General features: G+C 43.2%; 1 protein-coding gene across 12 annotated transcripts in view; it reads left to right on the top strand.

Annotated features, from left to right (window-relative positions):
- Ptprt (protein tyrosine phosphatase receptor type T) overlaps window positions 1-15678 on the top strand; it is a 1106759-nt gene that overhangs the window by 922230 nt on the left and 168851 nt on the right. For all 12 annotated transcript variants that reach the window (XM_085697063.2, XM_085697062.2, XM_085697064.2 and 9 more), the window contains one exon: window positions 12347-12482. In XM_085697063.2, coding sequence (XP_085553189.2) covers window positions 12347-12482 — 136 coding nt within the window. The remainder of the gene's footprint in view (window positions 1-12346; window positions 12483-15678) is intronic.

Raw genomic sequence — 15678 nt, forward strand, 5'->3', positions numbered from 1 at the left:
GCCTCAGCCTTTGCTTTATAGTCAAGACATAGGTCACCTGGCTTCCATGCCCTGAGGTGATAAGCCCTACACACCATTCCTGACTGACTTTTGTACTCTGTCATGCCCTGATCCTAGGAGAGCCTCACTTGTTGCACAGTTGCCTTGACCCAATACTTAACTGCATAGCAAGACCTATAAACAGCTCACTGTGGCCTTGTGCTTTCTCATGCCAGCTGGTGAGAAAGTCTAAAGGGACTATTGCTTTGCTGCAGGGTGTCCTAAGGATTGCATTGTCTCACCTACCTCTGTTCTTCACTCTATATTCTTAGTCCCTGGTGCAGGCTCTGGGTTCTCCTGCTGGTGACAGTTAAGTGGTGTTGAACCCTCTGGGCTCCAGGCTCAATGCAAAGGTTTATGCAAGCAAGGGGCAGTTCTTGTGGAACCATAGGACACCAATGTGGGGGAAAGAAATAGAAAGTGATGCTGGATTGTGACAGGGATGCCTGTTGTGTGTGTCACACCACTGACAACATGTGGAAATCAAGTATGTAGTCTAGAATTGTACATGCGGTCTTCCTAGACATACTTCTGTGTGAGCATCCAGTATGTGAGAGCTTCTCAAGTTTATAAGTTGCTTTTCCACTAGAAGGTGAGTTCCATGATTGCAGGAAACTCTCTTGCCTGGCACCTCACAGTACTTCTTATCATTGCTATAATTGCAGCAAATCTCAGGTTAGGTCAAGTACAGGAAATGTCCAGGACCTCCCCTCTGTGTCTGAGGGTTGAATTGGTGCTAATGAGTATAATCCACTTGGAAGTCACTTAACCTCTCTAAGTCCATGGCCCTGATCTAAATTTTGTTGTTGATCAATGTCAAAGCATAACTCTAGACATCATTTGACCTCTCTTCATGGATACAGACTGCCAGATCCTAAACCTAAGTCAAGAGCTGATGTCTGACCCCTGCTTTGTATTTAGCCCCACTTCATTACATCCGGATTGTTAACCTTGACTGTAACTTGGCCTTTGTGAACCTAGTTTACAAAGTGCATCTTCTTCCTGATTTTGGAGACAGCTTTGTACCCCGCCGCAGTTTAGCTTAAGGTCTTGTTCTGATCAAGTCCTTTCTCTAAATATGTGCTTGGATCCTGGAAATGCACATAGGCTAGACCTCGAAAGGACACAAAAGAACAAGTAAAGTCATCTGAAGATATAAGGTATTTCCAGCCTTGCTCTTCTGGGGTGTCTCTGTCTTGCCTATGTATAGGATTCATTGCATATGACTGCTTTTAGAAAAGTCAGGTGCTGAATTTTAACACATGAAAAATATTTTGTGGTCAGGGTGTTTTTCTACATCCAGAAGAGAGCTTTACAAGGATCTCATTGCACCATATCAAGGAGCCACTCACTGCCAAGGTAGAATTTGACATGCAGAAATATTCATTGTCCAAAGCAAAGTCTACCCAGAAACGTGCATCATCAGGAGATGCATGGGCTGAAGCAGAATCAGCACCGGGGGAACAATTTATTTGAGTGGCCAAAGGGCTTTCAAACAATCAATTAAAGTGATTCTCATCTCACAAGGTGCTAACCTCCATTTAGGATGGAAAATGAGGGCACCTCTGTCAGCAATATTTAGCAGATTTAGTTGTATGGGCTATGATGAAGTCACTTTTAACCTCTCGGGACTGGCTAGGTACCGCTGAGGCAGTCTGGGATGTTAGAAATGTGAACCTTCTTTACACTGAACTCGGGACTTATTAAATTGCTTTGTCCAGCAAGGGTTGAGCTATCTGTGAAAAACCCATGTCTCTGTGGTGTATTCCAGCTACCTGACATTGACTCCAAGTTAAATCTTGGTTAAATGTAATTACTGTCATATGGTGAATTGAGGCAATTTATTTATTACTTACAAAACATCCTAGGTGATGTCACTTGAAAACAGACTATAATAATCCTTCTTAGGTACTCCATTATCAGTCCAGTCCTCTGAATGAGCAGGTTCAGTTCTGTGGTGTGGGGAAGGCAGTCAGGAATTAAAAAGAAAAAATTAGACATCAACCTCAAAGAACAGGTATTGGAAAGGATAGAGATAGCACTTACCTAAACTCGAGCAAAACATGTCTTTCTATGGAAATAAAATGAGGTGCTTTGGCTGCTAAATATCAAGAAAGGTTTTAGCAAGAAAGCCCAGAGATTAATAATGAAACTAAACTCAGAGTATTAGGGACTTTAAAATGGTGGTTGATATACAAGGCAAGAGAAAAGAATAAAAGAAGTTAAGTTGAAAAGGTCAAGTTTAAATATCACTTGAGCAAAGCCCGTATAATTTAGCTCATATAACAAGGTTCACATGACATGTTCATCAATCCCATGGATATTAGAATAAGGTATGCTGGTTGGAGGGCACAAAGAGAGAATCTTCAAGCAGAGGCAGGTATGAAATGGAATCGGTTGGTATAGCAGCAGGCGGCAGACCCAGCGGGGACAGATATAAATACCTATGGCTGGTATTTGTACCAAGTTGCTTTTATCTAGCTGGTTGAGATAATATTCTCGATCTCCTTCATACTGGTCTCCTTCTATCTTCTAGGTATCAGAGGGCAAACAGTCAGTTTGGGGCTGAGCAATCTCTCCCCCATTTTAGTCAAGAAGGGGCAGCATAGTGTAGCGGTTTAATGAGAAGAAATTCGGCATCAGATTTCCAGGTTCTGTAGGCTCTGCTGCCAGCTGCTGTTATCTTGTCTCTTTGAGCTTCAGTTTCACCATCTTTGAAATGACTATGAGAGCAGAACCTGCTTCAGGGTTTCAGTAAGGAGTAAAGGGGCTGTGAGAGGGAACAGGTGTAAAACATGGCTGTGGTTTAAACTCTGCCGCACAGTTTATAGTTAATTATATTAGTGTTTTAAATGTGGTCATGAATCCTGCTCCCATTGACTCTTATGTTGCCATATTCTGGAAAGCCCCAGCTTAACAAGTAACTGTCATACAAGCCAGTCATTATTTCTTCATCGCAGCCCTGACTTTGCTGAAATCAAAACACAGTATGAGATGAGACATTCTCAAAATTTACACATCCTGGTAATTCTCAAAATCAGCCAAGAGTAGAGTCTGGGATCATGTGCTCAAAGGGCACCCATGCTGGCCCCTTACCCATCTAATCCATGTCTGTTCTTCTCTATTCTCATGTCCTCCATGGACGTCCAGGTATTCCCTGAAGACTTCCCCTCCGGCACCGCCATGACTGTGACTTCTGGGCTTATCCAGCTGAAGATCCCAGTTAGAGCTGGAAGAGTAAAGGCCAGGAGAAGCTTCCCGGTTTAGCCTCAGCCTCTCCTTTGTCAGTTTGTGTCTGTCCCATGAGTCTAATTCCCCCAAAGGTCACCTGCAGTTCTCTCTCTTACTGGGTGATCTTCCTCTCTGGCTGATTCACTATTTTCTGTTTCTCCTGCCTGGGGTGGGTAGTAGCTTCCCGATAATTTTATTCTTGACTCCCCAGCGTCTTCTGATTCTGGCTACCAATACCCTGGTACAATGGCTTCCTTTAAAAGGCCTAGAGTTGCTTCCATTTTCTTGGTTGGCTGCTGAGTAATGTGGAGCCTGTGCTGATTTCTAACTATCATCCCTTCCCTTCATGAGTAGTAAAAGTTGGGGGAACCTGATTTCATTATCTAGCCTATGTTTTTTTTTTTCTGCATCAATATCATACTCACTAGCGAAAAAAAATCTGAAATACACATCTTTTTCACTAAAAGAAAAAAAAATCAGCAATAGCATTTGTTTCTCCCCAGGCTTCCCGCTCCCCTCCTGTTCACTACTGTTTCTACCCTCAAAGGCTGCCAAAGTAGTTCATGATCACAATTACAAATACTTTAAATGCTTTGGGATGCAATTTGTAAAGTCTAGAGGCTTGAATCTAATGAAGTAACCAGATGCTTCTCCCACCAACTTGTTTCCTATCTTGGACTTCCATTCCATCTTAAAATAGCCTGTCGTTTAGAGAATTCGCTTCCAGCCAAGTCAAGCGCATATATAGTATATACCTGACTTTCACAGAGCCGGGAAGTTTCCCAGCTTCCTTATCTGTTCCCTGTTGTCTCCACTTGGCAAAACCGCCATAATCAGAGATGCCTGCTATGCTTAAAACCTTCCCTGGCATAGAGGTAGCAACTCAGAGTGAGGGTTTCAAAGGTTTTTCACTGCAGGGTGCCAGATACACACGAAGCCCAAGTAAAGACAGAGAAACTCTTCAACAAAAGGAGTCATTAAGTAGACGGGGGTAAACTGCCAGCGCAGTAAGATTCGCCTGAGATAAGCCACACTGGGGAATAATATGCCCTTGGATAGCTGAGAGGCCGCTGTGTGTTTTAAAGAGTGCAGCTTATAGGAACCGCAGCCCCAAGAGCCAGCATCCTTTCTTTGCTGTCAGCAATGATCACCAGCATGGGTTACGCATCCGCTGGGATTTACTCGGGTTTTATCAATTGCAATTAGATGTTCTTCATCTGTGATTTCTATTTCTTGCTGCATATCTTTACAGGGAAAGATTCTCTGAAGTACAGCGATGCAGTTGGGCCCGACGCCAGCGAGAGTGCTTTGCGAGTGAATCATTAATCCCTTGTTGCCAAATTATGTTATTGCTGCCATTAAGTCATCCAGATGTAAGCCTGATATGGACCCTGCCTATACGAGCAGGGTCAAATGCATCACTCTGGGGATGAGGACTCTGCTTAGCTTTATTCAAAGGACTGGAGTCAAACCAGGTAGCAGGACTGCAAGGAGGTGTGGTCCCAGGCTCTAGCTGCCAGAGCTTACAGACACCCTGAAATCAGTTCCCATACTGTATCGTCAGGACACCGTATGTGTGTGGTTCCGGAGAGTTTGTCAAGCAGCCCCTGATCCTAAGAAAATCTTTGTGATTTTAGGATTTTCTCTCAACTTTTACAAATGAGGATATTAAAAACACATTGTGTTTCATTGATTGGATCAAGGTCGCTCAGCTAGTCAGCAATGAAACTCGAGGATTTCTGTAGGAAAATCATTGCTTTCGGCAAATATTCTAAAACTATAGCATTTCAATGTGAAATGAGACACCAGTGTCATGTAGTCCCCTCTATTTGATAAGGTGCACACTATGACCCTTAAAAGCTCCTTTCATGTGGATGACATGGTTTCTGCCTCTGTGAGTACCCTGGAAAGAGGCAGGATGGGAAGAAGTCCCAGAGCTATGAGGATGACGATCGGACTTCTCATCAAGAGTGTAGACGTCACTGGAGTTAAGGGACACCCAGGTTAAGATGGGGAAGTCCTGTCAATTAATAGTGATAGAAAGGTCAGGGTTCAATGAATGTCCTGACTTTAAAAAGATGATGGTTTCATTAAGCATTCAGGGGTGCAAAGCAGTCAAAACAGGGCAAAAAGTAGGAGCCAGTAAGCAGTAAACATTGGAGCCTCTTCAATGGATCTTGGGAATCAGAGTGTGAATCCTAATTGGTCTTAATCATAAAAAGCTTGGAGTCAGTTATTAGACAGTGAAGCATGAAGGCTGGAGAAGAGGAGCACCCAGCTACCAGAGTTCTTACCTCTCTGAAATCTTCAGCTCGAAAAGGCAAGATCCTGCCCCTGTGAAACCTCAGATTGTATTCCAAGCTCCTCTCTCCTCCTGCCTTATACTCCTCTCTCTGCCCAGCCATATCACTTTCTGTCTCCACCTCCCTAGTGCTAGGATTAAAGGCTTGAACCACCACCACTTGACTCTTTTTCTCTTTTATACTGATTCAATCCTGTGTAGCCAAGGATAGCCCTGAACTCATAGAGATCCTTCTGCCTCTGTCTCCTGGTTGCTGGGATTAAAGATGTGTGCCACCACTGCCTGGCCTCTATGGCTTACTATTGGTTAGCTCCGCACTCTGATCTTCAGGCAAACTTTATGTGTTACAGGACAAAGTATCCCCACAGGGAATGATAACTATTTTCATGGTGTCACTACTTTGTGTTGGAGCTCGGCCCTCGTTGAGTAAGGAATCCCTGGTTGAAATCGAGATGAGGTGGTTGTATAATAGCATGAGAGAAACAGAGTGTTAGGATCCACTGGGTAGCTCTTCCACATTGAAATATTTCATCGTGGGGTTCCCTAATCTGCTCAGTCCCTTCTATGCTCTGGCCTTTTAAATGAAAGAGACCAAATATGTCCCATCTTCTGCAATGACATGTTAGGTGACCAGAAAGCAAGAACTGGATCTCGTCAGAATAGAACCTTTAGACAGAAACGTTCTGATCCTGACTAATGCATCTGCATGAGTCGAGTGATCTGTGAACTTTGTCATGTTCCTGAGCCACGGGGAGACTTTGTCAACATGTGCTAAATCACTTTCTACATATCAAGTCTCCTGGTTTATCTTACCCTGGGTATCTCTCTCGGGTTGTTGGATGTATGTTAGAGAAGATTCATCAGAGTTCTGATGAGTACAGAGGAGCATTGACCAACACTGCCCTTGCCAATAGAGGTCTCAGAAATCCCTGGGGAAGATCAGGATGAGATAGCTGCTTTGTAATGTTGGAGAAAGTAGGAGGGAGACACACATGGCCCTTGGCCTCACATAGGGCTGCAAAATTGAGGGTGGGAAGACACCTCCAAGAAGCTATGTATCTTAGGTCCTGAGCTTCTACATTTAAGGATAGACAGCCAGGGAAGAGAAAGTCAGATCTGGTCTGGGGACAGAAGCTAGGAGGGGATAAGACTCTAAGCCAGTGGTTCTCAACCTTCCTAAAGATGTGACGTTTCATGCACACCTTCATGTTGTGGTGACCACCAACCATAAATTTATTTTTGATGCTACTTCATAACTGTAGTTTTGTTACTGTTATGAATTGTAGTGTAAATATCTGTGTTTTCCAATGGTCTCTAGGCAACACCTATGAAAGAGTTGTTTGGCCCCAAAGGCATCGAGACCCACAGGTTGAGAACCACTGCTCTAAGCGTTGAAGAAAATGTAGAGGGAAGAGCCAAGTGATTTCTGATTTGAGAAAACTAATATAGTCTTTGGGCGTATTCAGAGCTCTGAGGGCACAGCTGGCAGGGGTTCAAGGTCAGTCCTGCAGCCTCATGTTAGACACAGCAGAATTAGTAAGCTGAGTTCACAAGACTGTTTTTGATGACTGCATCACACAGGGGACTCAAGGAGAGCCTCAAAGCTTATCTAATTTAATAACTTATCACCTGGTGCCTCGTGGCCAATTCTGATTTACTTGGATTGTGCTCAGGTTGGGTCCTGGGGAAGTTAAGGGTGAAGAAGATGCAACCAAATTCCCTTCCTTCCTCCCAGTCCTGGACTGAAAGACAGAAGTCATCAGAGTCAGAGACTGGGTCTATCAGGGACTGGCATTGAGGCTAAGTAATTGTCTGAAGGAGTCTACCAGTTTTACCTCTTGGAATATTCCTCTTTGGATTTCCGGGGCATTGAGTCAGGCAGGCAGCCTTTGATTTACCAGCCTTGGTTGTGGCACGTGTGGAATGATGGTCATTGTGGTTTGTGGTCCTATGAGAAGCCAGCCCTACGTGCTTCCCTCTATCTCTGAACTCAGTTCTCATTCTGATCACCAAGTATCTACAGTGCCAGCCCTGAGCACATAACTAACTCCCAACGGAAGTATCCCTGGTATTTCCCATGTTCTTATCCCTGTTCATGTATTTCCTCTGTTCTACCTCTTGGGTCACATAGGAATCTTGTCTTTTCTCTAGAGTTGTTCTCTCCATATGTGTCACCTTTGAATTGCCAATTCCATTCATTTATGAGCAGGAAGGCAAGTCCCTGGCAGCTACTGAAAATTATCTTAGAGAATGCCTAAGTGAACGTTGAGTTTTCTGCAAGTTTTTGTAGCTGTATCTGAGCCTGAATGGACCAGGACAGCATAGTTGCCCCTAATAACCTCACCATGTAGTCCATGCTTTCAGCTCTGAGACCTTTGGCTTAAACTCACTGAACTTTTCTAAACTATTGGGCTGTCACTTTTCACATGACTGCCCAGAATCTGGATGTTTCTCTGTGGCCATCAGGTGAATACTAATGATTGGCCCTGATCACCGCTGAAGGGGCTTCTATCAAAAACATCTTGGTCTTGGGGAAAGGTTTCCTAACACTTAACTAAGAGCTTCACTTACCTTGGAGCATGGCCCCTGATCCTTCCCTGAAAACAGTGCGTGGCACAGTTGATGATGCTTTTCTTCTGGAAATCCATCTTCTGCTGGTTCTAGGACACCATACTCAGCTGGGTTTGCTTTCCCAGCCTAGATGCTCATGTTTTGTCTGCAGGTTTGTCTGCCTCTGCCCACTCCCTGGACACTACTGAGCTACAAGTCTCTTGTCTAGGCCTGCTTCTTCTTTTCCTTATTATGTCCTTCCTAGGTAATATCACTAGCTCCCATGCTACAAGTGCCACCTGTGGATATTTAAGACTTGATCTTTTTATCTACAGCACAGAGTTCCCCTCAGAGCCCTAGACTCACACTTTCAGCCACCTACCTTCCTAATCAGACTGCTCTAAACTCAAGCAGGATTTCATTCGAGGTTTTCTTTTTGTGCGGTTTCTCAAAGCCGTAAATCCCACTATCATCTACCACATCATGCAAACCAAAGCCTGTGGCCACCCTTGTAATTTTGCTCTCCTTTATTCCCCTTGCTCCCTCTGTCGTCAGTTTTCACTGTATTTATTTCAGCTCATTATCCTTTTTATTACATCTCCGAATCTCCACTGCTGTTTCTCGAGTCCTTGTGACTCTCATCTTCTACCTGGGTGCCTATGATAAGCTCCAGACTCATTTCTCCAAGTCACTTTGGCTCCACATTGGTGCTGAGAGGATATGCTGGAAGCACAAATCTGACCCATGAACACCAGTGTTTAGATGGCTGTCTGTTTTGCTTGGGCTTTAGAAACCATCATCATAGCCTGCATTGTCATGTGTGAACTGGCTCTTGCTTCCCTCCCCAGCATCTTTCTTCGTCTTCTTTCTCGCTTTTTGACCCCTTAAACACTACATCTCTGCCATACACTAGGTTCCTTGCCACTCGCAAAGCCTGAGCAAGTGTGTCTGCTTTACTGCTCCTGTCTACACCCTGGAGCTCACCCTGCTGGTCATTTCCCCCCAGAAGTGACTTACTCCCCTGTTATGCTCTTCCCAAGGGGTCATGTGCCTCTGTGCAAACCCTTAACAAAGCTGAAAGTTGCTATCTTAGTTAGAATTTCTATTGCTGTGAAGAGACACCATGACAATAATAACACTTTTGAAGGGAAAAAGTATTTAATTGAGTGACTTGCAATTTCAGAGGTTTTGTCCATTATCATCACGGTGTGACATAGTGGCATGCAGGCAGACATGGTGCTGGAGATGCAGCTGAGATTCCTACATCTTGGCTTGCAGGAAACAGGAAGTGACATGTCTCATTGGACACGATTTGAGCATGTATGAGACTTCAAAGCCTGTCTCCACAGTGATGCACTTCCTCCAGCAGAACCACACCTACTCCAACAAGGCCACACCTCCTGATAGTAACACACACGATGCTGGAGAAGTAGCTGAGATCCCTACTCTTGACTTGCAGGCAATAGGAAGTCATCTGTCTCATTGGGCATGACTTGAGCATATAAGAGACCTCAAAGTCTGCCTCCTTCCTCCAACAGGGCCACACTTACTCCAACAAGGCCACACCTCCTAATAGTGCTTCCCTTTGGGTACCATTTTTCTTTCAAACCATAGTTGCCATTACCAATTATTGATTTATTAAGTATATCCTCACAATTAGGGTTACACATACCAATGAGCACAAATTCTCTGATGACAGGGATTATGTTTGCTTACCACGATGTCTCCAGATGCCTGCCACTAGTGGATGTTCACATACCTGAGGCGTGGGATGTGAATCTCATTAGACCAGTGACAACAGCGATATTACATAGGAAGAGGCTCTCAGGGCACTTCAGCCTTGAACTGCCAGACTCCAGAACAGGTACTAAGTAAAGATAACTCTACCAATGATGCCATGATCTAGAGCCAACCTTTCCTCTAATTATGAATATAAAAACTGTCAGTATTGGGGGGCTTTGCAATTTGAGGTGTTCTCTTTCCTTTGTTCTTGGTATGTTATAGATTAGCTTTTTCTTAGAAATCATACCTTCAATCTCATAAATAGAGGCTATTTAGGAGCTATTCAGAAGTCCCCCCCACTCTGCAATATCAGACTGCCCTGACTAAAGATGCACTGACTGTCACCCACATGCAATGGAAAATTAGTGGGCTGCAGAATGGAAGAACCTTGTCAGACAGCCCTGGAGCTAAATGAATTGATCTTGCCTTTATCTGGTGGAAATAATGAATAAAATATATCACCTTTAATCGCTTCTAGAAAAATGTTTTTTGACCCTACAGAGACTATAGTTTGGACCCAGCACTTGGACACACCCCAGCTACAGACACATAACTGAATTAATAAATAAGTGATTCTGGCCTGTGGATTTTTGTGTTCCCACAACCTTCATGGTGACTGTGAGGAGGAGTCCTTTGGTCAACACTGACATTGTAGCAATGAAAAGGACACAACACCTACTCTTAAAGGCTTCCTATTCTCACCAAGGGCACTCAGCCAAGTAAACCAACTCGCCAGAGTTAACTAAAGTTTGGGGAAAGTGCCTGGAGAGAATATGGACTTTACACACATAAACAAAAAAAAATTGAAAATTATCAATGTGCTGGAGGCCTGCACTTTAGCAGCAGGGAGTTTGGGGAATCAGATTCAAAATTTTGTGTTGAAAAGCAACCCTTCAATTCAGTGCTCAGCTAAGTTCTATGAATACAGGACTAAAAGCAAGAGAAAACTCAATTTGGTTCCATGAGGACAAATGTGTACGGCACAGACATCATCCCCTTAGCCAAATACCAAAAAACCGCACACACTTAGTGAGCCCCTATTATGAGTCAGGATCTGTGCTAACGTAGGAAACAAAGATAAAGGAGGCATAATGCTACCCGCGAGGAGCTTGTAGGCCAGTGGAAAAGACAGATGTGAAAACAAGCAACTAATAATATCGGTATATCGTGATATGAGAGATGGTGAGGTATCCTCAAACTGTTATAAAGTGTTATCAGAATTTAGCGGAGAAAGAAACTCTGCCAGAGGCACAGGAGGCCACAGAAGGTATATTGGCTGATGAAGGATGAACTGGTGCTGATGTTGCAGAAAAGTAGAGATGAGTTTGGGAAAAGCTGCTTCTGACTTTAAATTGCTAACCAAAAAAGTGATTCTAATGGGGAAATAAAGACAGCAGGAGAAAATTACCCTAGGATGCTGGTAGCCCATGGTCTACCCTCCAGAATGTCTGCGACAGGAAATTGACTTCCATGCTTAGTAAACACATGAAGAGGCTGGTCTCCGCCTTTTTTTGCTCACTTACTTTGCTATTGAGCAAGCAAAACAGCTGTTTGAAGATGGGGGATGGGGAGGAAGGAGCTTCAGGAGATGTATTCAACATTTCTCATCATTAAGGCCTAAGTTTGAAGTTACCAACCTGGCGAATATTGTTCCTGACATAAATATCACCCACACGACTTCTAGCAAGTCCTTTCACTATTTTTGTTTTTTTTTTTTTTTTTGCTTTGTTATTTGGTATCTTTTTCCATATATAAAATTGGGAAAACAATGTCTGTCTTTGGAAATATTTGTGATGATTGGCCAAGTTAGAGCCCTGAACCACCCATACAGTCTAAAGACATAAGTGTTCAGTTCATACTTTCCTTTACAAGAGAGACTGGGTCAACAAGTTAGCATATAGTATTACATAATTGCCAAAATTGAAATTCATCATGTTTTCTAAACCCAAGGCAATTCCTTTTTATCCACTACTTTTTCTTCTACTGTTGGCTTCTTATATTAAAAAAATAGTAAAACAAAAGATTCTTTAAATAACAAGTAATTTTAACTGTGTTACTTTAACACAAAGCTATTATTTCCATTACATAATCTTAAATATAAACTCTATGAGACCAGGAACTGACTGGTGAGCCAAGGATTGAACTCTCACAGCAAAGCAACATAATGAAGAAAATCTTATGCTCCCACATGGCAAGAATGGGAAACTCTTTTGTTTGGTTTAGAATGCCAGTTTCTTCACCTCAAAGAGGACATCATAGTAATCCCAAGCTCTTAAGGAATTAGTTCTCAGAGGGGACTCTGTAAAACAATGTGTCTGAAGCTCTCAGCACAGTGCCTGGCACATAGTTTGCTTTAATAAATAGACACTGATCTCACTGTCACCGTTGCCTGGTCACGTGTGAGCCTTTCTAACGTCTTCCTCCTCCTGTTTTCCTCCCAAGGTGCTTCCACCCAGAATTCTAACACTGTGGAACCAGAGAAGCAGGTCGACAACACGGTGAAGATGGCAGGTGTGATCGCTGGCCTCCTCATGTTCATCATCATTCTCCTGGGTGTGATGCTGACCATCAAAAGGAGGTGAGTCTTGACCCTGCCCAGAAGACCTTGCTGACCCCATGACCCTAGCATTCCCATGTGGCCAGGGCATTTTTCTGTCAACTACTGTCCAGTAGAGCTTTTCCTATAGGATCCTTGAGTTCCTTATGTGATTGTTTGAGAGATATATGTTGCTCCCTTGACACGTGTCTTTGAGAAGGCCAGCTTTTTAGGTGGTCAGTGGTTCTTATTGCTTCATTGTTGTGCCATGGAGTCTGGTTATGATGAAGTAAGTCTTCTTGGAATTAACTACTGTGGATGGTTTGTGACACCCTCAAGATGGTTGGAGAGCTCCAGAAACACAGATGAACACAGTAAAATGATGCTTCACCTTTTATTTCCTGCATTTCCCCAACATCCACCAGTCAAGAGCAGCCTCTCCTGCTGCCTCAAAGCCTCCAAAGGAGTGAGACTCCAGAAATTCTCCTACTTGAGACTCCTTCTTTCACCATGTCTCACCAAATCTTCCCAGCCAGTTATTACTATGTATTATCTTTTATCTGAATGTTTCCCTGGGCACCTATGGACAATTAATACAGTTTTCTTATGTTGTATGTATTTTCTTGCAAATCACATTGCTGATGAAAGCAAGGGTACCAATACTCTTTATTGCCAGGGTTCAACCTCTCATACTCATCCTCTGCTTAATATATAGTCACAGGTTTCAAGATAGTACAAAGAATTCAAAGAAAGGGATAGAAAAATGCAAAACATGGGTAGGAGCAAGCATAATCATTAATGATCATTGAATATTACTCAACACTAGATCCCTGACCATCTCTGTTTGGCCTTTACCATTCACCGTATTGGCAAACTTTATTTCCCAGTTTCACCGATGGACTCCAGTCACAGCCTCCATCTTCCCAGTTTCCAGCCAAACTTAAGAAGGCACCAGCCATTTTAAAGTAACATCTGCTACAGCCCCATCTTTCCACAATGCAAACAGCAGTTTACAAAATTAGCCTTTCAAGTTACACATGACACTGGAGCTCTGGGATTGGTTAGCTGTGAAGTTCAGGACAACAGCAATGATAAGGACCAGGGAATTTCTGCCATCTTCAAGTTGAAAGACACTTTGGAACTTGTTTTCCACCAGAATAAAGAAACTAAATGTCCCCAATGACACCACTAGGTCTACTCAAGGAGTTGTATGAGCACCAGTGGAAAAAAAAATTGAAAAACAATGTCCTTATGTTTAGTCACTAATGACTTGGAAATGCTAGTGTTGCCATTACGCAGGCAGCTAGTCTTTTCTCATCTATAAACCACCAGTTGTCCTTGTTACTCGCTCTCTCATGGTACAGGCTTTGATTCTGCCAGTCTTCTTCTTCTTCCTTACCAGGATATCTTCTTTCTGGGACTTGGCCTTTTACTTATATATTTTACCTACTGCTACTGCTTCTCTTCTCAAGTAACCAATGGAATGGCATACGAGTTGAGGTTCCCAACCAGTTATTAATTTTCTCATTGGAAAAAAAATAGAGTGAAAGGAAGATTTTATGTTATCAGTGTGAATACAGAGGCTTCGGAGAGCTAAAGGGAGCCCTTCCTTGTAATCCCATTATCATTGATTAAACATGACCCTACTGTATGTCCCGGGGACTAGCCAATCAGCCACTATTATTTGAAGCAGAACATGCACTTTGAGTTCTCTGGGAGTGGTGAGCATATTATACATAGAAGATCACAGCCAGGTCTATTAGCCTTGCAGGTGTGGCAGAGGCAGAAGTGAGTCTGGGACTATCTACATGGAAAAAGCGGCCAATTAAATGGAATTGAATATCTTGAAATTTTCTGATTCTTTGCCACCAATTTGTAAGTCAGATATGTTCTTCCAGTTTTGCTCTTTCTAAAGCCTGGCTTAACCTACGTCACCATCGACTGTGAGTTTGCGAGAAAAAAAAAATTCACTTCCTTCTCAGCAGCTATTTCTGAAATGTGTGATTTTCCGGGAGGGAGGAAAGGGATGGCTTTGTGCTTCTGGGGTGAGGGTACACAGAGAGTGAGCCTTCCGTGTGCTTTAACCTCTCCCGGGGGTATCTTTGTCACCTCTCATGTCTACAAAACTGTCAGACACAACCAACAGGTGTCACATGATCACCATTTTATCTTCCAAAGCAAAATTTAGACCCTGTGGCAATGCACAGCTTGGGGATGCTGATCCTTACTTACATATGCAGTCTATGGACATGTTTCTGCTGGCTGATAGGAATAATTCACAGATGGTGTGAAGGGAGGATGGGGCTAGAAAGGAGTGGGGGGAAAGAGGAGAGGAAAGGTACGGTGGGGGAGGAAAGAAATTAAGGAAAATAAGCACAGGCCTGCTCTTTCTACTAACCATGTTTTCCCATGTCTAGAGATGCCTCAAGGACAATGAAGGCCACAGTGAACTCATTCTTTCTGTGGAATTCTTCTGACTCCAGCCCTTTGTATAAATATGGGGACATAACTCAAGCCAGTCTGTTACTAACGGGCTGCTAGCCAAAATGCTACCCATAGCAGCCTGGAAGGGAGGCGTTTAGCGGAACGGACCCACTGGAATGATGAATGAGTAAATCAACACAGCTCAAGATCCCTGGGTCAGGATACTTTCGGTGCCCCATTCTCACCTCCAGTTCCCGGGTCCACCAGTTCTTGGGGGGGGGGGCAAATACCTGTTTGCCATTATCTATCTCCTTTACTGGCTTGAACTTGACAGTACCATCCCCCTGTCCTCCATGGTCATGAATGCAGTGACCAGGTTTTTGCTGTTGATTTTTCTGCTCCCTATGCCTCCAAGCCTTGAGTTGAGTTTATCTCAGATCTTTCTAGGCTATAGCCACAGATGTTTCCATAAACACAGATGTCCCCAGACTCTCCCTCTTAGGCATTCACTGTAGTTGAAGGTAAAGCTTTCTTCTTATTCTCGAAAAAAAAGAAAGAAAGAAAGAAAGAAAGAAAAACCTGTCTTCTTGCTAGGGATTCTCTTTAGTAGCAGAATGGGAAAGCAGACAGAGAATGTACTTGAAGTGCAAAGAATAAAAGGAAGGACTTAATGGAGAAATTAATTTACATTTAGATGACTCAAGAAAATAGAAAGAAATGGAAATAGAAAGGAAAAAATCAGCAAAAATATCTGTTTAATGTTTTGTATTCTTTCTTTGTACTTGTTTCATAATGCAGGAGGGTCTTTAGAGAT

The sequence above is a fragment of the Myodes glareolus genome, chromosome 10 (assembly GCF_982192425.1).
Source record: "Myodes glareolus chromosome 10, mMyoGla1.1, whole genome shotgun sequence".
NCBI classification, from domain to species: domain Eukaryota; kingdom Metazoa; phylum Chordata; class Mammalia; order Rodentia; family Cricetidae; genus Myodes; species Myodes glareolus.